Source organism: Saccostrea cucullata, unplaced genomic scaffold (genome assembly GCF_032062105.1).
Source record: "Saccostrea cucullata isolate Sc308-1 unplaced genomic scaffold, CSIRO_AGI_Scuc_v1 ctg420, whole genome shotgun sequence".
Classification (NCBI taxonomy): domain Eukaryota; kingdom Metazoa; phylum Mollusca; class Bivalvia; order Ostreida; family Ostreidae; genus Saccostrea; species Saccostrea cuccullata.
Window position 1 is genome coordinate 265588 of NW_026930373.1, and position 22862 is coordinate 288449.

General features: G+C 33.8%; 1 protein-coding gene across 1 annotated transcript; it reads left to right on the forward strand.

The window, feature by feature from the left end:
- Window positions 1-6083: 6083 nt before the first annotated feature.
- On the forward strand, window positions 6084-21278 carry LOC134228349 (uncharacterized). Its single transcript, XM_062710011.1, has 6 exons — window positions 6084-6324; window positions 7433-7587; window positions 10724-10876; window positions 16987-17105; window positions 17308-17486; window positions 20583-21278. The coding sequence occupies exons 1-6, from the start codon at window positions 6212-6214 to the stop codon at window positions 20728-20730; spliced, it is 867 nt and encodes a 288-aa protein (XP_062565995.1). The 5' UTR covers window positions 6084-6211; the 3' UTR covers window positions 20731-21278.
- The last annotated feature ends 1584 nt before the right edge of the window (window positions 21279-22862 follow it).

The following is a 22862-nucleotide window of genomic DNA, read 5'->3' on the forward strand; positions in this document are numbered from 1 at the left end:
CTTTTAAAACACCATTTTTTTTTTCTTTTTAGTAAAATGTCCTAAATCTAAAATTCGGGAAGGGGTGGGGGTGGGGTGGGTTGTTTAACCTATGCCCCAATGTTCAATTCCTTTATTATATTTCTATCTTTACCCCCCCCCCCATTTCAACACCTATGTTTCTTAAACAAAATTTTTACATGTAATTTAATTAATTCCTAAATATCTGCAACAATTCCAGATAAAAAAATTAATTTTGAAATGCCCTGATATTTTGATTAATCAACGCTTCATAATACTTTAATTAAATTTTAAATAATGATATTTTGATTTATGATCAAACCAATAAGTTTGTTTTTGTGCATGTAGTTATTAGACATATTTAAAATTTCATCAAAAGTATATACATTAAAATGTTTTGTTTATTATTGAATAAATTTGTCTTTAATATAATATTTAAGGGTCAAATAGGAGAGTTATGAGTCTATGAGGTGCGTTTATGAATTATGAGGTCAGCAGAACATGGTTGACTGGGAATACACAGGTGATAATTACAGAAGCCATAAATGGGATATACCCCCAGGTAGTAAAGGGGATACGTATGGCCTCTATGTTCTCTTTGACATTATCAGATATAATAAAAACATAAAAAACAAGCAATTTATGAATATCAAAACTGTTTTTTTTAATTGATCAATTTGCCATAGAATATTGCAGATGAATATTGGCATTATGATCATATACATGGTGTCTTCTAGCTATTCCCACTTTTTAAAAATCTTAATTCCACCTATTCCCACTTGCAAATAACAATAGATGTTAAAAAATTTAGATTTACCTGTATTTTGTACATTTTAAGACAGAAAATAATGAATACATCTACGAGAAAATATGATTTATTTCGGATTTTTGAAATAATAAAAAGATCTTACAAGAAAAAGCAACTTAATACCTAAATTTAAGAACATAGTTAATTATTTGTTTACACAAAATTCCACCTATTCCCACATAAAATCTTACCTTTTTCTACATGATTTTCAAAAAGTGGGAATGGATAGAATGAACCACATGTACATGTTCAATTTTTTTTTTCAAAGAAGTTTGCATCCCTATCAATTTTACAAAAAAGTAAATAATAATAATATATATTTATTTTTTAAATATTATACAGATATTACATACTTTTTATATTTACTGAAAATTTTCGTAAAATTGGTAGATACAAAAACTTCTGTGATTTTTTTTATCCTTAACTACTTAAAATTATATCCTCAAGATATTTCATTCATTCGACAAATTACCGGTATTTAATAATAAAAATTACTTTAGTAGTAAACTGAGTGCTTGTAAGTTTTAAAACAATAAATAAATACAAATAAGAAAAAAATATAGATTAAATTTCTTTCCCCAAAGTTTTAAAACATTTATTTCCTCCAGGTATATTTAAAACATCTGCATTTTTTCTTGCATTTGGAAATTAACATTTGCCTACCATGCAGTCTCTCATAAATGTTGTTCATTAAAAAGAAGTTCATCAATTTTTCCAAATCTATCAAAGTTACTTCAAAGATTTTTTTATTATGTCCACAAAAACCTTAGCACAACATAATAAAATGCATGACAATGAGTTCTACAATTTGTGTCAACTTAAAAACATGAATAGAATTTAGCAGAGACACTTGTTTGACAGTTTCTATAATTAATCTTTGATCCGTGGTATTATTATACTACTGATCAAAAATTTATTACAGAAACAAGTGTCTGCAAGTAGAATGAAGACTGAAATAAAAGAATTAATTAATGAACATCAAGTTATTAGGGAATTCTTCATATTTTCATCAACTTCAATGAATGAGTATAGACAATAGGTATTGAAATCAGGTCATTAGCGAAAATCAGGGCATTCAAAAATCAGGACATTATACACCTTGTTAACTTTAAAAGCGCATTTGAGCAATTAAAAATCGGTATTTTTGAAAATTCTTTTATGTTAAACCTTTATTTATCTTACTGAAAATAAATTTGATTTGAAAAATGAAACAAATATTATGAAAACTTGCTTTTATTATAGGTTTTCATTTTATCAGGTCATCAGGTCATTATACCCTAAAATCAGGGCATTATACCCCTGTCAATTTTCTCCATCAATTAAAACTAAATAAAAATATTTTATTTGGCATTTTCTTGATGATTCTTTGAGAAAATGATAATATTCACAATTTCCAATAAAAATAATATTGTTTATGCACATAAAAACTCTTTATTTCAGTAAATATATGCAATCAGGTCAATCAGGGCATTGTACTATCAGGGCATTATACCTTCCCAAACTTAGAGACGGAGATCGAATGAGCGTAATAACCAATTAATGGTGTCTGCGTTTAAGGAAGATAAAACACTGCACGGGGACTAGAATAACTTGGCAAAGAAAACTTTATACTCTACAACAGAAATTGTCTTTATCTTCACATAAAACTTTAAAATATAAGGAACAAGAAACAAAATCAAAGAACAATTAAAGAACATTTCTACATCAAATTCTGGGAAGTTAACCATTTATAATAATATAATTAGATCAATGTAGATTACAATATTGCGATATATTTAATGCTCAATGTTACATGAAGGAAAACCTCAACCCTACAATTATTAAAACGTACTGCTAGAAGAGTATGTAACATTTTGAAAAAGTGCTTTGACATTAGGAAAGAAAACCTTCAACAAACCTGATATGCTTACTTGGATATTTTATTTCATGTATATTATTGTTGTATTCACATAGGCGTCGGAACCGGGGGGGCTAGGGGGGGCTTAGCCCCCCCACTTTTTTTTCCAGATATATACTTGGTATAGACATGGAACATAACTTCGTAAGTTTAGCCCTCCCACTTTCCACATATATGTCTTAGTATAAGTTAAAAATGGGAAAAGTGGTGGTGTTTTGAAGAAAATATTTGGAACTGGAGTTCGAGTTCGAACCCCCCCCCCCCCCCCCCCCCCCCCCCCCGAAATAGGATTTTTCGATTTGAAAATAGACATTTCCCTTTTTTTTTTTTTTTTTTTTTTTTTTTGCTTGTCAGGTTTTTTGAGAAGGTATAAAATTTATTTTTTTTGACACTTAGCCCCCCCACTTTCAATTTGCTTCCGACGCCAATGATTCATGACTATAAAAAGAAATCTTATTACGTATCGTAATGGGGAATTGTCCAATTTAAACTCAAATTCCTATTTCTTTGGGGGGGGGGGGGGGTTAGAGGCCAACTTCTTTCAGTACTTTTTTTTTAACAATCATAATACATTTTACCCTTAATTTAACTGTATTGCAATAAAAAGTGTGTGTGTGTGGGGGGGGGGGGGGGGTGCCATGATACTACGAACCTGTTGATATGGATGGTATATGGCCTGGAGGATTCGTTGCACCCAGTACATGTAAACTTGCTTTCTTACAGACATTTGAAATATGCATAGTCCCCAATTTACATCGGATGTTAAAGTACAGTCCAAATACTTTGTATAGCTAGATTCTTCATGGACAAGAATAATTATGAAGAGTCCGTATATATAGTTGTGTGACATTCGTGTAACCGAGCGGATGTTACAAAAATGATTAATTAAAAATATGTACAAAATAATTATTTCTCAATTTATGCTTAGCTACTTGCTCAAAATATGATTCGTGGGAAAGCTCAGATAACTTCTCAAGTTCTGAGAACCTAACAAAGAGAAATTATACGAGGGTTGCTAGAAAAGTTCGCGGACCCATTGATTTACGGAAAATCTATTGTGTACTGTGAAGTGTGATCTATGTCTGATGAAATTCTTATCTTTTGTTTATTAGTATGTAAAATATCAGGTCCATTTACTAAAATATAGAAAATTTACAAAGATTTTTACTGTGTGGTCATAGGATTCACGGAGCAATCACTTGACGTTACGTGACAATCAAATTTCAAACCCTTTAAGCTTTTTCAGAGTTGTAAATATCTTTCGATCTTAAGACTTTTCTTCTCTTTTTTCTACATAAAAATTAAATATCTTTATCAAGACATGTTAATTTTCTTCTGTAATGTCTTTTGTGCTGTTTCGGATATTAGCGAGATCTTAAAATAAGGGGTCAGCGCAGTTAAGCGAAATCAATGCAAAATCTATTGGCACAAGGTCCATGCAATAAGCATGATAAGCTGGGTAATGCGATATCACAGGAGTTGATCATTGAAAATGTTAATCCTTCCATTCTTATATAAAGCTACTACCTTTTGAATACTTTTGATATTTGTAAAAGCAATTTCAACAGCATCTAGAAGCATTTTAGTCTCTTTTTAGACATTTTCCTGTATGCACACATAATTATTAGTTGCTCGTGCTCCATGATGTTCAATGACGTTCCCTTTCTTGGCTTAATTTTTACGCGTTGATTATTTATGCATTGTTATAGAACAGTCATATACCCTCCAATTTATTTCAAAAGAAGATGGGGGAAACAAGGCGGGCAGAATGCATATAGCATCGGATATTAAGAAATCATATTCAGTATGTGAATTGAGTATTTAAATTAACTTCTGATTATTAAAATTTATAATTATGAGATAAAAAAAAAATCTGAGAGAAAAAAATCTCGTGAGAATTTTTTCTTTTATAAAAACACATGAAAAATATAAGATTATACTCGTGGGATTCGAACCCCTAGCAATAAAAATCCGACGTATACTTGAAGTTTTTTTTCGGAAAGATGCGAATGTTTTGTCATAAAAGTGTACTGCTAAGGTATAGTGGGTCTTCGCTCCATGTTTTTGTAAGCGATAAATTGTATATGAATTTAATTGCAAACTTTAGGATAACCTTTCTAAAAAAAAATGGAGGGAAGACCCACTCATACTGAAAAAAATTTGTAAAAGTATGAGAAAATGATCGTTTTGTTCTTTTTATTGTGTATATGCTTTTTCATGGGCAAATATTTTCAGTCTTGGTGAGATTTTTGTAAATTATAGAGATTTTACATTAAGTATACTTTAATATTAGAGGAAATATCAATTAAAATTTGGATAAAATTGAGATTAAATTTTTCACTTCCTATCTGTCGCACTTTATGCACTTCGTCCGCCTTATCCACCCATCTTCTTTCGCTAAGTGACGTTTCATAAATACTTTAGCGACGGGCAATATCATTAATCTTTTTGTGCTAAACTGTGCAATTTTTGATATCAATAAAATGTCAATGTATTGTGAACGTGCGAAACGAAGCATGCTCTGTGAAGCGTGTTTTATCAAAATAAAATAGCTGTATATTTTTTAAGGATCTCCGGAAAACACCAAATCTTTGTATATTTAGATCTATTGGATATTAGGTAAGATCTTTTACATGTGTTGGTCAAATTGAAGATTTAGAATGTGACATATATTATGAAACACCCTGTAATACTGGTAATTCATAATTTTTCATACTTGTCTGTTCAAAGTTCTAATTAAATAGAAATGTTCTGTATGAGCTCTTTTTCTACCGGGAAACATAAATAAACAAGATGTGTTTGTGAAATACTATGCGCCCGGCGGCAACAACGTTCGGAAAAAGCTATATTTAGCATATTATAGGTCACAGTCAAGGTCACAAGGTTATTGACCTTGGTGTCATTTGAAAGAACTTTATTAATGGAGTATGCACACTAAGCAATCTCTATCTCCTATGGTTCAAAAGTTATGCATGGCGAGGATACGGAAAGGCTATTATTAGCATATAGGTAACAGTCAAGGTCACAATAAGGTCATTGAACGTGATGTCATTTGAAGGAACTTAATCAGTAGAGTATGCGTACCAGATATGAAGTCTCTATCTCTCATGGTTCAAATGTTTTGTCGAAGGTTCAAAAGAGCTATTTTAGCATATTATAGGTAGCAGTCAAGGTCACAGGGTCATTGACCTTGGTGTCATTTGAAAAAGCTTGATTTTTGGAGTTCATAAAATTTTGTTAATAACAATTCTTTCTTTTCTTAAATCGCTTATACACAAAAACAGATTTTTTTTAAATACAATAAATGTATACTTTAAAATGGGAGGGGGGACGATTTAGATATGGAACAAATTGAATGGGCACCCGGTAGTTCGATCGTAACCGCTCGGTTATCATCATTCAGATTTTATCGTTCACGGAAATGCCCGAGTGGTTACGAAAGTTATTAGTTATGAAGGGTTTTTGCCTGACTTGAGTTATTGACAAATCTTTCTTCAGTGTGTGCAATGGAGGAGTCGGCGAAACCAAAGGTAAAAGTTCTCAACGAGCATGGTAAAGCAGAGAAGAATGCCATTAAAGCCGTGGAACTATCGAAAAAACTTCAGAAGACTATGCTAAGGTAAACTTCGTAGTTCGTCGTGTATTTGTACTGAGTACCCACTGACACCCCCTTAACATTATGTTGTATTTTCCAGTGGGATCCAGATTAATGACAGTCTTCAGAAACATACGTATTTACTGTGTACGTCCCTGCGATTATTCAACCTGTAAATACGCTTCGTTAAAAATAATCAAATCAATGCAAATAAAGTTGTAAATTGTGTGGCTTAAAAGTCAAAGGCTCAAGATTAGAAAGATATGTAGATATCAGCTGTTTTCCGGTCTCCCAAGGGTCACACCGTGTTCTTTTTTGTTTCATTCATGAAATAAAATACGTAAATATAAATAACACATTTTAACTTCTAAGTTACCAATATTTTTTTCAGTTGCCATAATTTAGGACACTCAAAATAGTAATGTCATGCAAGCCTAGATAAATAAGAACGGGGCCTAGACTCTGCAAGACATGTCTACCCCTCCAGTCTCTTCTCAGAATTTGACAGTATTCTTCTGGTCAACCATTCCTCTTCCAAAGCAAGCCTGATGTTCCCTTTTTACATGTGTCACAGGTGGTGAAAATCAGGTCTCAACCGGGACTCGAACCCAGGGCCTCTGGTGTACCGTGCCAATGCTCTAACCAATTGAGCTATTGAGACCCGATATATTGACTGACCTTCACGCACCTGTGAACCCGGTGACACAAGTTTTAGGAGAAAAAAATTGCCTAAATGTTTACCAGAATAAATATGTAAAATTAGTAAAATACTGTGAAATCACAAATTTTTGTGGGGGTTAAATTTTCGTTGGTTCTGAGGTATGGAGAGACCCACGAACTTATGACCTCCACCAAATGTAAAATTTCAAATACAACATTACTCAACATTCTCATACAATGAAATCAAATCCCCACAAAGTATCAAATCCCCACAATAATATTATTTCCTCAATCCTTGAAAATTTGACCCCACAAATTTTTGTGATTTTACAGTATGCTGAATGATGCTGACTGAGAGCTAGTATATGTGATGGGAGATCCAGGAATTGATTGTTTGTTTTTAGCATTAATTGAGAGTATTGCAAGGGAGGATCTAGAAATTCATTATATGATCATCTGTTATTTATTTCAGTATCAAGGGCGAATGTATTGGGGAGGATCGTGGAATTGACTATGACAAACTAAAGAAAAGTGAAGCATTCAAAGAATACAAGAAGGAGACTCTACAGCTACAGGTTGTCTCCCTTGATGACCTCAGTGAACCCGAGAGGAAGGCCTTCTTCATCAGTATCCTTAAAATCAAGTGAAGGGGGAAATTTTAATGTCAGTGAATTCTGCAGGAAATGTTCATGTCTGACAGTGAATTTTTTATGGTGTCACTTCAAGAATTGTATATATACTGCAATAATTCCAATCTTAATTTTATTTATTGATTCCCTCTGTTTTGATTGGATTAGAATGAGTTCCAGAAAAAGTTATAACACATTGATGAATTTTTCAATCAGAACTTAACTTTCTTGACATAGCTTTTAGGCTATTTTAAAAAATATGAAAGTTAACGTTGTTTTAGCTACTGTATACATACTTTTTTCCAGGGGGTCATAATTCCCCAGAATCTCAATTTCGGTTTAATCCGTGGGTTGAAAATTACGCGGAATTCTCAGACTGTTACTATATATCTTGCATTTGTATTAATTAAGTATGCTTGGACAAATTTCCGTGGAGATTTTGTGACCATATACATAGCGTTAATTTTAAATACCATGTGCAAAAAAGTATTTCTACAGTATTTTCAGCTGCAGATCTGTAGCGTTATTGTTTTATATAGTAGTCTTGACCATAGTGTCAAGACTACGTACTATATGGTCAAAACTACTATATAAAACCATAACATTACAGATCTGTAGCTACAGTATATTATGATTACAGACAGGAATATTATGTTTATGTCACTGGTGGATCACAAATGTTAATTTGAAAAATTGCTGATGTCATATCCTTGGCGTTCGTAATATTAAGTTAGTCAGCTCAGTTCTCGGTATCATTTTGATAGGAACTCACACTCTTTCCTTATTAGCATCAAATTCATATTTTTATATCTTATAATATTCTGTATGTCTCATCTTTGAACAAACCAGAGCAGATCAAGGGTGTCAAAGGTCTGCTTAACTTTTGTTTTAGAGTGTTGTTGTTGTCAACATGGTTAAGGACAAATTATTCTGAAGAGTACTTCAGTATTTAAGATATTTTTTGACTTAAACAACATTTGAGGAGTTTCTATAGGATTAATTCATTGATTATTTTGACAATTTAAGTTGAATTTTATTGACAACCAATTTTTGAAATATATTTTGTTAAGAAATTTGTAGATTGAATTTAGCATAATCTCTAACCATGATGCCAGTTCCTGAGGTCTGGAGTTTAATAATTGATTGAAATAAAGGTTATGACTCCATTTAGCAGATTAATCCATCAGTAATAATTATCACAGGTTTCACTGGCTGGTACTGTAATGATTACATAGTTAATCCATGCAGAAGGCTGCCATTAGTTAGCTATATCAAAGCTAGTAACATGATAGAGAAATAATTAACATTGACCTCTCTCAATATCTTATTTTACCATGTTTACTGAGGTAATAATATTTAAACCTTTGGGTGTTATTGTTCTGTATTAGCTAGATCAGGAGGAATTTGATGATAATGGAGATACTTATTATAACTTAAGCTGAATATAAAACTTCATTCTCTTGCATTAAATATGTTGTACATGGCTGATATTTTATGAGATCGAGAAAGAAAAGGGGTGGATGGGGGGTTAAAATTGATCATTATTTGCCCTTTGACCTTCAAAGAGCTGGTTCACACAGACAGACACACCGTACATTATCACAATCCTTATGATCTGCATTATAAATGTCCTTATAGCCCAATAGATCTAGGGCCTTGACTGAGCTTTTCTGATCCAATAAAAGCCTGGATGACATCCCAACAAACTGCTGTTTAAACTACTTACTGGTCCTTTTTTTTGTGTGTATTTTGTGTCAATTTTTTTAAACAACTGTAAAACTGTCCTTTTTGGTATTTATTTTGTGTCAGTTTTTTCAAACAACTGTAAAACTAAGTATAAAATTATTTATAGCTGCTATCAAGCCATAAAAATCAACATGACTGATTAAAGAGATAAACACTACAGATTGTGCTGAGTTTTAATTCTTTTGAAAACCAGCATACCCAGTCCTGTATACAGTATACTGAGAAAACATTAAGGAATATTGGACAGGATTACATCATACCCTGCTACTAAGTCCAGGGGGTATATTGACAAAAGGGGGATTTAAATAAATTGTTTTTTTATTGGTGTCTGATCCCTTGATGTATACAGTGTAGATTAGTTAGCTGGTGCTCCCTGATCTTTATTTACGTTTTTAAACATTATAAATTTTGAAGGTCTGGTACAATCACATTCCCAGTTCTTCCTTTAATTTCTTTTAAAATATGATTAAAGATTTAAGCTGACAAATCTTAGATTTTCTCTCCTGACATAATTCTTTTACTCAAGATGAGAGAAAGACTACAAAAATGGTAAGTTTTAAGAATGTATATGGTATAGATCTTTTTCTATCATTTATAAATATTTCATGTCAGAGAAGAATTTTAAATTTTTCAGCATTTGTCAACAGTCAGAGAGATAATGAAAATAAATCAAACACGTAAAAAAGAAGGCTCTGATGCATACATCGCAGTTAATTGATCTGTTTCAGGGCCTCTAACAAGAGTGAATTAATTATTCACCAACCACTCAAGTGATTGATCAAACCTGTACAAAGTCAAAAAAAAAATCCATATGATGTGTATTGTCAGAAAGAAAAAATATTATAATGTTTATACATGTAAACGTAATGAAAAATTTTTTAAAACAAATTTGCACACATGAAAGTTATTTACAAAAAAACCATATGTTAATAGTTTTAAAGAAAATCCTAGTTGACATTTGGATCAATTTTGGTTTGTATTACATAAATGTGCACTGTTTACTTTTAGCCTAGACTTATACAGCTTTAAGTTTTACATGTTTTAATTGTAAATTTTTTGGTTTACTTATGTTTGTAACAGAGCCTGACAATTTTGATTTTAATTTAAGTTACAACTTTTAAAATTATTACAACCTAGACTTAAGACTAATTATTTTAAAAAAATTCTTAAATTTCTCTTTGTATCAGAAATTTCTGGGTTAGGGTTAGTTGATGTTAAATGTTTGCATGAAACATTTTATTTATTTGCAACTGTTTTGTTTACGAGCAGTCTGTGGAATATTCTAGCCTTGTTAGATTATGTAATATCTATTAATTTGATCACATTGATATGCTTCTTTTATATGCATGTGACCTGTGACCTCTATCAGGTTCCTTAACTCTTCCTAGACTTGTATAATGCCCTGACCATCCATGGTCTCGCTGAACAGGAATCTCTTCCTAGCTCTGTCCTTGACATTCAGCAGTTCTGGAAGACAACGGCCTACAACGTAGGTGGACAAGTTTACAGTCTGGACGACATTGAGCACGGCATTCTCAGGGGTGAGTATAATTAACAGCGAGTCAATTACCTGAACTTGTACATTTCAGTGTACAACTAATCTTTAGTATTAGTCTATTATTGGTATGAAAATAAGTTTTTCACCAAGTGTAGGTTATGAGAGTGTGTCATCAAGTAAAGGTTATGAAAGTGTGTCACCATGTGTAGGTTATGTGAGAGTGTGTCACCAAGTGTAGGTTATGAGAGTGTGTCATCAAATAAAGGTTATGAGAGTGTGTCACCAAGTGTAGGTTATGAGAGTATGTCACATCAAGTGTAGGTTATGAGAGTGTGTCATCAAGTGTAAGTTATGAGAGTGTGTCACCAAGTGTAGGTTATGAGAGTGTGTCACGAAGTGTAGGTTATGAGAGTGTGTCATCAAGTGTAGGTTATGAGAGTGTGTCACCAAATGTAGATTATGAGAGTTTCACATCAAGTGTAATTTATGAGAGTGTGTCATCAAGTGTAGGTTATGAAAATGAGTATTTCACCAAGTGTGAGGTTATTACCAAGTTAGGTTATGAAGAGGTATGTCATCAAGTGTAAGTTATAAGAGTGTGTCACCAAGTGTAGGTTATGAGAGTGTGTCATCAAGTATAGGGTTATGAGAGTGTGTCATCAAGTGTAGGTTATGAGAGTATGTCACCAAGTGTAGGTTATGCGAGTGTGTCATCAAGTATAGGTTATGAGAGTGTGTCACCAAGTGTAGGTTTTGAGAGTGTGTCACCAAGTGTACTGGTTATGAGAGTATGTCACATCAAGTGTAGGTTATGAGAGTGTGTCACCAAGTGTAGGTTATGAGAGTGTGTCATCAAGTGTAGGTTATGAGAGTATGTCACATCAAGTGTAGGTTATGAGAGTGTGTCACCAAGTGTAGGTTATGAGAGTGTGTCATCAAGTGTAGGTTATGATGTATCACCAATTGTATGCTATGAGAGTGTGTCACCTTAAGTGTAGGTTATGAGAGTGTGTCATCAAGTGTAGGTTATGAGAGTGTGTCACCAAGTGTATGTTATGAGAGTATGTCACCAAGTGTAGGTTATGAGATTGTCATCAAGTGTAGGTTATGAGAGTGTCATCAAGTGTAGGTTATGAGTGTCACCAAGTGTAGGTTATGAGAGTGTGTCATCAAGTGTAGGTTATGAGAGTGTGTCACCAAATGTAGGTTATGAGAGTGTCACATCAAGTGCAGGTTATAAAATGTGTCATCAAGTGTAGGTTATGAGAGTATGTCACCAAGTGTAGGTTATGAGAGTATGACATCAAATATAGGTTACAAGAGTTTGTCATCAAGTGTAGGTTATGAGAGTGTGTCACCAAGTGTAGGTTATGAGAGTGTGTCACCAAGTGTAGGTTATGAGAGTATGTCACATCAAGTGTAGGTTATGAGAGTGTGTCATCAAGTGTAGGTTATGAGAGTATGTCACCAAGTGTAGGTTATGAGAGTCTGTCATCAAGTATAGGTTATGAGAGTGTGTCATTAAGTGTAGGTTATGAGAGTGTGTCACCAAGTGTAGGTTATGAGAGTGTGTCACCAAGTATAGGTTATGAGAGTGTGTGACCAAGTGTAGGTTATGAGAGTGTGTCACATCAAGTGTAGATTATGAGAGTGTGTCATAGGGCTGTCACGGGTACCCGAAATGACCCGGAACCGCGGAACAATTAATTCGGGTCGGGTACGGTTCCGTTTTTCTGGAATTCGGTTCGGTTCCAATTTGTATAATAGAGTAGATTTTACTATAAAATGGCGTCAAATTAAATTGTCATTAAAAGGCAGGGTTTCAGATTGGTGTCGGCCATTTGCCAATAAAAGTTTACCTACCTATAAGTTTGACATTGAACAGACACAATGGCCGATTATCTTCTGTATGTAAAGGCCAGTCGTATAATTTTTCCTCCTTTCAGATCCGATTGTTTTTCTCTACTTTCTGCAACTGCCGATTCAATCAGCCAATGACATTTTGGTATAAATAGATCTTGACAAAATACTCTATAATTTTATTTCCAAACCCAACTGCAAGGAGCATCAAGTAGTGATGAATGTTTAAAATATCGAAGGAATCCATGCCATGTTGTTATTTTTACCGCCATGATTGAATATGGGGTCGGACTAATAGCAGGAAACGGACAATGTTGCAAGGTTTTTCTAAGGGGAAAAAATAGTCTAGGTAATCTTTAAACGTAATTATACATTGAATATCATCAGAGATACAAGTCTAATTTTTGGATTACTATTTTTAAAAATTGTAATCCCAAGAAATAAATACATTTACATGTAATGAAAGGTGGGACTAATATAAGTTAAATAACCATTGAATGGAATTAAAAAAAAAACAATTCCCATTCTGTTTCAATATATTAATTTTGTTTAAAAGAAACAAAATAATATTTCCACCTTATTAAAAGGAAAATTAATATACATGTTTGAATATTTTATGTAATAAAATGACTATTTTGTAAAAGTCTGACAGAAATCTGAGTTAGTTTAACTTTTCTATTGGCCTATAATTTTAGGAAGTTTAGGACAGAATGGCCTATAACTTTTCTGGTAAATATGCAGATGTCCTATAGTTACTTATTTCAATCTGAAACCCTGAAAGGTGATTTAAATAATTTGGTACAGTTGTTGTCTAGTCAGGAGGCTATTTTAAACTAGTTATAATGTTCCAATTTCTAAGATTAAATGAGAATATTCTTTTTATTGCTGAAAATAATACAGATCATGAGCTTTTCATCCATTACCTATACCCGACCCGAGAAACCCGAAACCGACCCTCAAAAAATCAGAACCGACCCGACCCGAAAAATTTTGGAACCGTGACAGCCCTAGTGTGTCAACAAGTAAAGGTTATGAGCGTGTGTCACCAAGTGTAGGTAATGAGGTTGTATCACCATGTGTATGTTATGAGAGTGTGTCATCAAGTGTAGGTTATGAGAGTGTGTCACCAAGTGTAGGTTATGAGAGTGTGTCACCAAGTGTAGGTTATGAGAGTGTGTCACCAAGTGTATGTTATCAGAGTGTGTCACAAGTGTAGATTATGAGATTGTGCCATCAAGTGTAGATTATGAGAGTGTGTCATCAAATGAAGGTTATGAGTGTGTCAACAAGTGTAAGTTATGAGTGTGTGTCATTAAGTATAGGTTATGAGAGTGTGTCTCATAGGGCTGTATCAATACATCCATATATCGATATGTATTGATATTCAAGAAAAATATCGTATTGAAAAATTACTTCCAATACGTATGGGACAAGCAGTTTTTCTTCTAATTCTGCTAAAAAGATGGGAATTTTAATCAGCAAAGATTATATTTTACTTTTTTGAATTAAAACTGATCAATAATTATAGATTTATAAAAGAAATAACACAGTTTTTATAGTTATTATAAAATACATAAAAATTTTATTTTAATATGTTGATTTTACAGTCATTAGAAGTTTCGATTGGAAGTGTTTTATTAACTGACTTTGGGATAAGAACTTTGAAATGGATAATGAAACAGTAAATTTTTTATGAAATCCATGCATTAAATGATTAATAAGCCTTTTTTGGTGGACTTGTTTTAGAATCGAATATATCGTATATCGCTTTAAAAAATATTGTATCATATCGAAATTTTTTGCTCAATACACAGCCCTAGTGTGTCATCAAGTGTAGGTTATTAGAGTTTGTCTTCAAGTGTAGGTTATGAGAGTGTGTCATCAAGTGTAGGTTATGAGAGTGTGTCACCAAATGTAGGTTATGAGAGTATGTCATCAAGTGTAGGTTATGAGAGTGTGTCACCAAGTGTATGTTATGAGAGTGTGTCATCAAGTGTAGGTTATGAGAGTGTGTCACCAAGTGTAGGTTATGAGAGTATGTCATCAAGTGTAGGTTATGAGAGTGAGTCACCAAGTGTAGGTTATGAGAGTGTGTCATCAAGTGTAGGTTATGAGAGTGTGTCATCAGGTATAGGTTATGAGAGTGTATCATCAGTGTAGGTTATGAGAGAGTGTGTTACTAAGTATAGGTTATGAGAGTGTGTCACCAAATGTAGGTTATGAGAGTATGTCATCAAGTGTAGGTTATGAGAGTGTGTCACCAAGTGTATGTTATGAGAGTGTGTCATCAAGTGTAGGTTATGAGAGTGTGTCACCAAGTGTAGGTTATGAGAGTATGTCATCAAGTGTAGGTTATGAGAGTGAGTCACCAAGTGTAGGTTATGAGAGTGTGTCATCAAGTGTAGGTTATGAGAGTGTGTCATCAGGTATAGGTTATGAGAGTGTATCATCAGTGTAGGTTATGAGAGAGTGTGTTACTAAGTATAGGTTATGAGAGTGTGTCACCAAGTGTAGGTTATGAGAGTATGTCACATCAAGTGTATGTTATGAGAGTGTGTCATCAAATGAAGGTTATGAGTGTGTCAACAAGTGTAAGTTATGAGTGTGTGTCATTAAGTATAGGTTATGAGAGTGTGTCTCATAGGGCTGTATCAATACATCCATATATCGATATGTATTGATATTCAAGAAAAATATCGTATTGAAAAATTACTTCCAATACGTATGGGACAAGCAGTTTTTCTTCTAATTCTGCTAAAAAGATGGGAATTTTAATCAGCAAAGATAATATTTTACTTTTTTGAATTAAAACTGATCAATAATTATAGATTTATAAAAGAAATAACACAGTTTTTATAGTTATTATAAAATACATAAAAATTTTATTTTAATATGTTGATTTTACAGTCATTAGAAGTTTCGATTGGAAGTGTTTTATTAACTGACTTTGGGATAAGAACTTTGAAATGGATAATGAAACAGTAAATTTTTTATGAAATCCATGCATTAAATGATTAATAAGCCTTTTTTGGTGGACTTGTTTTAGAATCGAATATATCGTATATCGCTTTAAAAAATATTGTATCATATCGAGATTTTTTGCTCAATACACAGCCCTAGTGTGTCATCAAGTGTAGGTTATTAGAGTTTGTCTTCAAGTGTAGGTTATGAGAGTGTGTCATCAAGTGTAGGTTATGAGAGTGTGTCACCAAATGTAGGTTATGAGAGTATGTCATCAAGTGTAGGTTATGAGAGTGTGTCACCAAGTGTATGTTATGAGAGTGTGTCATCAAGTGTAGGTTATGAGAGTGTGTCACCAAGTGTAGGTTATGAGAGTATGTCATCAAGTGTAGGTTATGAGAGTGAGTCACCAAGTGTAGGTTATGAGAGTGTGTCATCAAGTGTAGGTTATGAGAGTGTGTCATCAGGTATAGGTTATGAGAGTGTATCATCAGTGTAGGTTATGAGAGAGTGTGTTACTAAGTATAGGTTATGAGAGTGTGTCACCAAATGTAGGTTATGAGAGTATGTCATCAAGTGTAGGTTATGAGAGTGTGTCACCAAGTGTATGTTATGAGAGTGTGTCATCAAGTGTAGGTTATGAGAGTGTGTCACCAAGTGTAGGTTATGAGGGTATGTCATCAAGTGTAGGTTATGAGAGTGAGTCACCAAGTGTAGGTTATGAGAGTGTGTCATCAAGTGTAGGTTATGAGAGTGTGTCATCAGGTATAGGTTATGAGAGTGTATCATCAGTGTAGGTTATGAGAGAGTGTGTTACTAAGTATAGGTTATGAGAGTGTGTCACCAAGTGTAGGTTATGAGAGTATGTCACATCAAGTGTATGTTATGAGAGTGTGTCACCAAGTGTAGGTTATGAGAGTATGTCTTCAAGTGTAGGTTATGAGGTTGTATCACCAAGTGTGGGTTATGAGAGTGTGTCATCAAGTATAGGTTATGAGAGTGTGTCATCACTTGTAGGTTATGAGAGTGTGTCATCAAGTGTAGGTTATGAGAGTGTGTCATCAGGTATAGGTTATGAGAGTGTATCATCAAGTGTAGGTAATGAGAGAGTGTGTTACTAAGTATAGGTTATGAGAGTGTGTCACCAAGTGTAGGTTATGAGAGAGTGTGTTACTAAGTATAGGTTATGAGAGTGTGTCATCAAGTGTAGGATTTGAGAGTGTTCCAGTCAGGTTAGAGTATACGTATGGGAGTTTCCCATCAAGAGTAGGTTTTGAGAGGAGATCTTTTACAGTAGTTTGTTAAAGGTGCCTTCTCAATTTTTTTTGTCAGGTAACCGAAGTCACCCAGCCTCCACCAAACCTCAGTTTGCAGAGGGAGACCCTCGACTGAAATACGTCATGAAGAACCTGGATCCCAGAATTCACTTTGCTCTCGTGTGTGGAGCAGTGGTATGAACAAGTAGATCTCTATTTATTGGATGCAATGTTTAAGTATTGGTGTTTATTTCATTATTAAAGTTTGGATAGGGAAAATTCATATCCTATAGAAGCAGTTATACTAGTAGCAACCAGCGTTAACATTTTCATATCACAAAACTGACTTCTGATTTGTAAGTGTATGACGTGTACATTATCAATGCTTCTTCTGCAGTCCTGTCCAGCCATTAATGTGTACACAGCAGAAAACCTTGACAAGGCATTGGACCAAGCCACAAAGAATTTCTGTAAACAGGAAGTGTCCATGTTTACAGAGGTGGACGAAGTCTGGCTCTCTAAGATCTTCCTGTGGTACCGTGATGACTTCGGGGGGAACAGTGTTGCAGTTATTGAGTAAGCAGCTTATATAGTCTAATCATCAGAACAGTTTAGCAGTTATTGAGTAAGCAGCTTATAGTCTAATCATCAATACACTGTAGTATGAATGTCTATTATATATATCATATATATATATATTTTGCTAGTATTACGCTATCATGTGACGTCGTGATCCGACTTTCCGGATCACCACACTGTGATTTTCTGGATCCATATCACCACTCTCTAGAACTGATGACATAGTACACAGAAACTTGATGTTATTTTTCTTGGGTGTGAAAAAGACCCTTTTTATTTTGCCTTGTTTTATGGATAAATGTTATACAATTGATCTCTTATGTTTTATTTTGCTATATTTTGCTAGTAATGAGGGGTATAGTTTAAATTTATCGTTATAACAGTAAACTGATCCGAAGAGTTGTATCACGTCTCATTGACAGGCGCGGATCATCAGATCTAACTGGACGCTTTGCGTCTAGTTAGATCAGATGATCTGCACCTGTCAACTCGATGTGATACGACCCTTCAGATCAAATTACTGTTATAATAATATATATATTGAAAACTACATTTAAATCAGATTCATTGAATCAGATATGCATGTATACATTTAGCACAATTTCTATAATAGACAAATGTAAAAGTAACTTCATGAGTCATGATGTCGGTGTTGAATTCATAGGTTCATCACTTGATTTAGTTCACACTCACTATTGCCCATTATATTATTCATATTAAACAATAATTAAAAATTCAGTCTTGTACATTTTAAGCTCTTCTGAGCCAAAGGCTCAAAGAGCTAATGCTATGGCCATTTGTGCGGTGTGCGTAAACTTTTTAGAATATGGGCCATAACTCAAGAACCCCTTGGTCAATCAGTACCAAATTTGTCACAGGGTATCCTTGGCCCAAGGGCTACCATTTATACTAAAATAAGGGTTGGGACCCTTAAACAATGGGAGATAATCAGGAAAACAAAAACAAAAGTACTGGGTCCACCGTCATAAAACATACTTAAGTCTGAGAATGCTCTCAAATCTGAGAATTTTCTCAAATCCAAAATTCTCAGACTCAGCGGCTGTCATAAAAAGTTGAGAAAAATAAAAATTCCTTAAACTCTGTTTTATTCAATAATTCTCAGGTGAGTAATTCTCAAGACTTGAGTTGAGAATTCTTCTGGGAATTCTTAAAGTTTTATAACGGTGGACCCTGGTTGCTAAAAAATCTTCTTCTCCATAACCACCAGGCAGATTTTCACCAAACTTACGCACAAGGATCAGGATATGTCGAAGATTAAAATTTGCAAGGGGAATTACCCTGGGGCAAAGGGCGTGGTCTCAAGGTCACTTCAAAGTTTACCTAAATTTACAATTAATAAAAACGTGTATATTTTGCTTACTATAAGGACTAGGATCATCAATTCTTGTAAGATGATGCATCTTACGACTTCACATCATGTTAACTCAAAAGTAGGTCACCTACTTTTTAAATTTTATGGGGATTTGTTTTCAAATTGAGTTGAAGGCATATTTTGGACACTTTAAGGCCTATGATCATCAAACTTTGTCAGTTGATGCATCTTGGGTCCTCAAACAATGTCAACTTAAAAGTAGGTCACCGTGACCTACTTTTTGAACTTCATGACTTATCCTTTTAAAAACATTAAATCCCATTATTTCAGACACTGGGAGGTTTAGAATCATCAAATCTTGTACTTTGATGCATCTTGGGACCTTAAAACATATTTATGAAAAAGTAGGTCACTGTGACCTACTTTTTGAATTTTGCCGACATTTGTTTTCAAATTGTTTAAAACGCATATTTTGATTACTTTCAGACCTACGATCATCAAACTTGGTCAGTAGATGCATCTTGGGTCTTTGAAAAATGTCGGCCAAAATGTAGGTCACGATGACCTACTTTCGACATTTTATGGCTATATTTAAGTATCTTAGGTATTTATTGGCTTAGAATCATCAAACTTTGTGAGTCCATGCATATTTGGTTTTCGGAGAGTGACGACCTAAAAGTAGGTCACGATGACCTACTTTTGACATTTTATGGCTTTATTTAAGTATCTCCGGTACTTATTGTCTTAGAATCATCAAACTTTGTGAGTTGATGCATCTTGGGTTTTCAAAGAGTGACGACGAAAAAGTAGGTCATCGTGACCTACTTTTGACATATTGTGACTATAATTTAGTATCTCTGGTACTTATTGACCTAAAATCATCAAACTTTGTCAGTTGATGCGTCTTGGATTTTCGGAGAACGTTGACCAAAAAGTAGGTCACAGTGACCTACTTTTGACATTTTATGGCTATATTTAAGTATCTCAGGCACTTATTGGCTAAGAATCATCAAACTTTGTCAGTTGAGGCACCTTGGGTTTTCGGAGAACTTCGACCAAAAAGTAGGTCACTGTGACCTACTCTTGACATTTTATGGCTATATTTAATTGTATCTGGTACTTATTGGCTTGGAATTATCAAACTTTGTCATTTGAGGCATCTTAGGGTTTCATTGAATGTCCAACAAGATGTAGGTCACGGTGACCTAATTTTGAATATCTCAGGTACTTATTGGCTTAGAATCATCAAATTTTGTCAATTTAGGCATTATGGGTTTTTGAATAATGTCGACCAAAAAGTAGGTCACCATAACCTAATTTTGACATTTGATGGCTATATTTAGTTATCTGGTACTAATTGGCTTAGAATCGTCAAACTTTGTCAGATGCATCGTGGGTTTTCAGAGAATGTTGACCAAAAATTAGGTCATGATGACCTACTTTTGAATATCTCAGGTACTTATTTAAGTAGAATCATCAGTCTTTGTCAATTAATGTATCTTGAGTCCTCAGAAAATTTCAATCAAAAAGGTAGGTCACTGTGACCTACTTATGGTATTTTATAATTATATTATATTAATATCTTCAGTCTTAACTGGCTAAATATTATCAAACTTTGTAAGTTGATGCAATTTTGTTAGTCTTATGGTACTAATAGAGTTGGAGGCTTCTAATAGAAGTGATAGATTGTACAATTTATCAGAAGAGCGATTCAAGGCCCTTGGGCCTTTTGTTTTTAATTTGATGACTTCTTGTTCCAGATGGATCATGCCTTATCTTGAGAAAGACATTCAGGACAGAGCTGTAGTTCTTCTATTTAAAATTAAAAATGTAGGTCAGGTGGACATTAAGTACAATGAGTATGATTGGCGGCTAAACAAGCTGGGGGTCACGCCCCTCATTCTGTGATTGACAGCTGTTAGACACGCCCACCCTCTGTGATTGACAGCTGCAAGACACGCCCACCTTCTGTGATGAGTGGTAGAGAAATATTGATGTTTTTACCTTCACACGTGTACAACACAGGGATAAAAAAAGGTTCAACCCGTCTGATATATTTTTATGTTTAGTTCTTTATTTATGCAATGTTTAGAAATTTTTTTGATTATGTACTTCATAATTTCTAAATTTTAAGGACTAAGTTAAATACATTCGGAGTGCCATATTTATGGATAGTGGTTAGATTTTTTTGTTTGTATCTTGTACTACCTGTTATTACATACTTATACCTCATCAAACTTAAGGGTACTTACCACAAACAAAAAATGGATGCGCGGGTTGATATATATTTTTTGACTGATTTTGATTTGTATTGATGTAAATAATAAATCCCTGAAATATAAAGAAATCGTAGGTTTTCCTTGGTGCTTAGATTTGAGATTTTATTTTGCCTTCTATATAATTCCATACAAAATTTTGCACATTTTTTTAAATTTATGACAAAATCTTATAAAATTCTCCCACTCTACTTTGTAAACATTATTCAGGTTGTCAATTTAAATGTTAATCTATGAGAAATAATGCTGATTTCTGAAAAATGTTTGTTTGTGTTATTTATCCTTAATCAATACCAGCATTAATGTCAGTAATCAGACGTATTTAATTCTAATGAATTTAAACTTTTTTCAAAAATTGCTGTAATCAAGATCTATTGGTGTACACAAATTATGATCAGGGAAAAAAGTTCTTGCCAGACATTGAAAAGGTACTTCACAGCTGCCAGTTCATAAGTTTGTGCTGCGAAAGTTGTTGAAATTGAAATTCTGTTCACAAGTTATACGAAAAGGGCATTCCATAAGATTTTAGAATCAAGATGATGTTTGTTTATGAAAATAGTAATAATACAGTAAACCACACTTACCGGTATATAACAAGGTACCAGGGATGGTGTATCTGCTTCATTGTAAACATAATGTTTTATTGCTTAGTTCATAATACATTTCAAAGCTACAAGGAATGAAATTAGCCTTGCTGTAATAGTTAAATATAAACATTTTTGATGTAAGTGTGTTTTACTGTAAACTACATGAAATTGTTATTTATTAAGCATTGTAAAAATATTTTTAGCTCACCTGAGTGGAAGGCTCAAGTGAGCTTTTCTGATCACATTTTATCCATCGTCCGTCCATCTGTCTGTCCGTCTGTCTGTAAACTTTTCACATTTTCGACGTCTTCTCAAGAGCCACTGGGCTAATTTTGACCAAACTTGGTACAAAGCATCCTTGGTTGAAGGGGGGAATTTAACTTGTTAAAATGAAGGGCCAAGTCCCCTCACAAGGGGAGATAATCAAGAAAAGACAAAAATAGGGTGGGGTCATCAAAAAATCTTCTTCTCAAGAACCACTGGGCCAGAAAAGCTAAAACTTACGTGGAAGCATTCTGGGGTAGTGTAGATTCTAAATTGTTAAAATCATGACCCCCGGGGGTTGAGCATGGCCACAATGGGGAATCAAAGTTTTACATAGAAATATATGGGAAAAATCTTTAAAAATCTTCCTTTCAAGAACCACTGGGCCAGAAAAGCTGAAACTTATGTGGATGCACCCTGGGGTAGTGTAGATTTTAAATGTTAAAATCATGACACCCGGGGGTATGGTGGGCCACAATGGGGAATCAAAGTTTTACATAGAAATGAAGAGGAAAAATCTTTAAAAGTCTTCTTCTCAAGAACTACTGGGCCAGAAACTTGTGTGAAACTTATGTGGAAGCATCCTGTGGTAGTGTATATTTTAAATTGTCTACCTGGTAAATAATGATCAGTGGGGTATGGTGGGGTCACAATATGTATTACATGGGGGAAATCTGGTAAAGAACAGAATGGTCAAAGCTTCTCAGGTGAGCGATGTGGCCCATGGGCCTCTTGTTGAGTGAATTTTAATCATGTAGTTATTTAGATAAATTAAAACTTAGAATTTGACCTTGTTTGTTACAGAAAGTTGTTAGTGGTACATATCAATGTACAGGGGTGTTTGTAGTCTATAAACTGTAACTGTTTTTAGTTTAGTATAGTTTATAATTTTGTTATCAACCTTTAGATTAGA

Bases quoted from the DNA above. Each gene is read 5' to 3' on its own strand.
- LOC134228349 (XM_062710011.1), top strand. From the start codon at position 6,212: ATGGAGGAGTCGGCGAAACCAAAGGTAAAAGTTCTCAACGAGCATGGT. The intron at 6,325-7,432 runs GTAAACTTCGTA...TATTTATTTCAG, and splicing joins CTTCAGAAGACTATGCTAAG to TATCAAGGGCGAATGTATTG. The intron at 17,487-20,582 runs GTAAGCAGCTTA...TTCTTGTTCCAG, and splicing joins AACAGTGTTGCAGTTATTGA to ATGGATCATGCCTTATCTTG.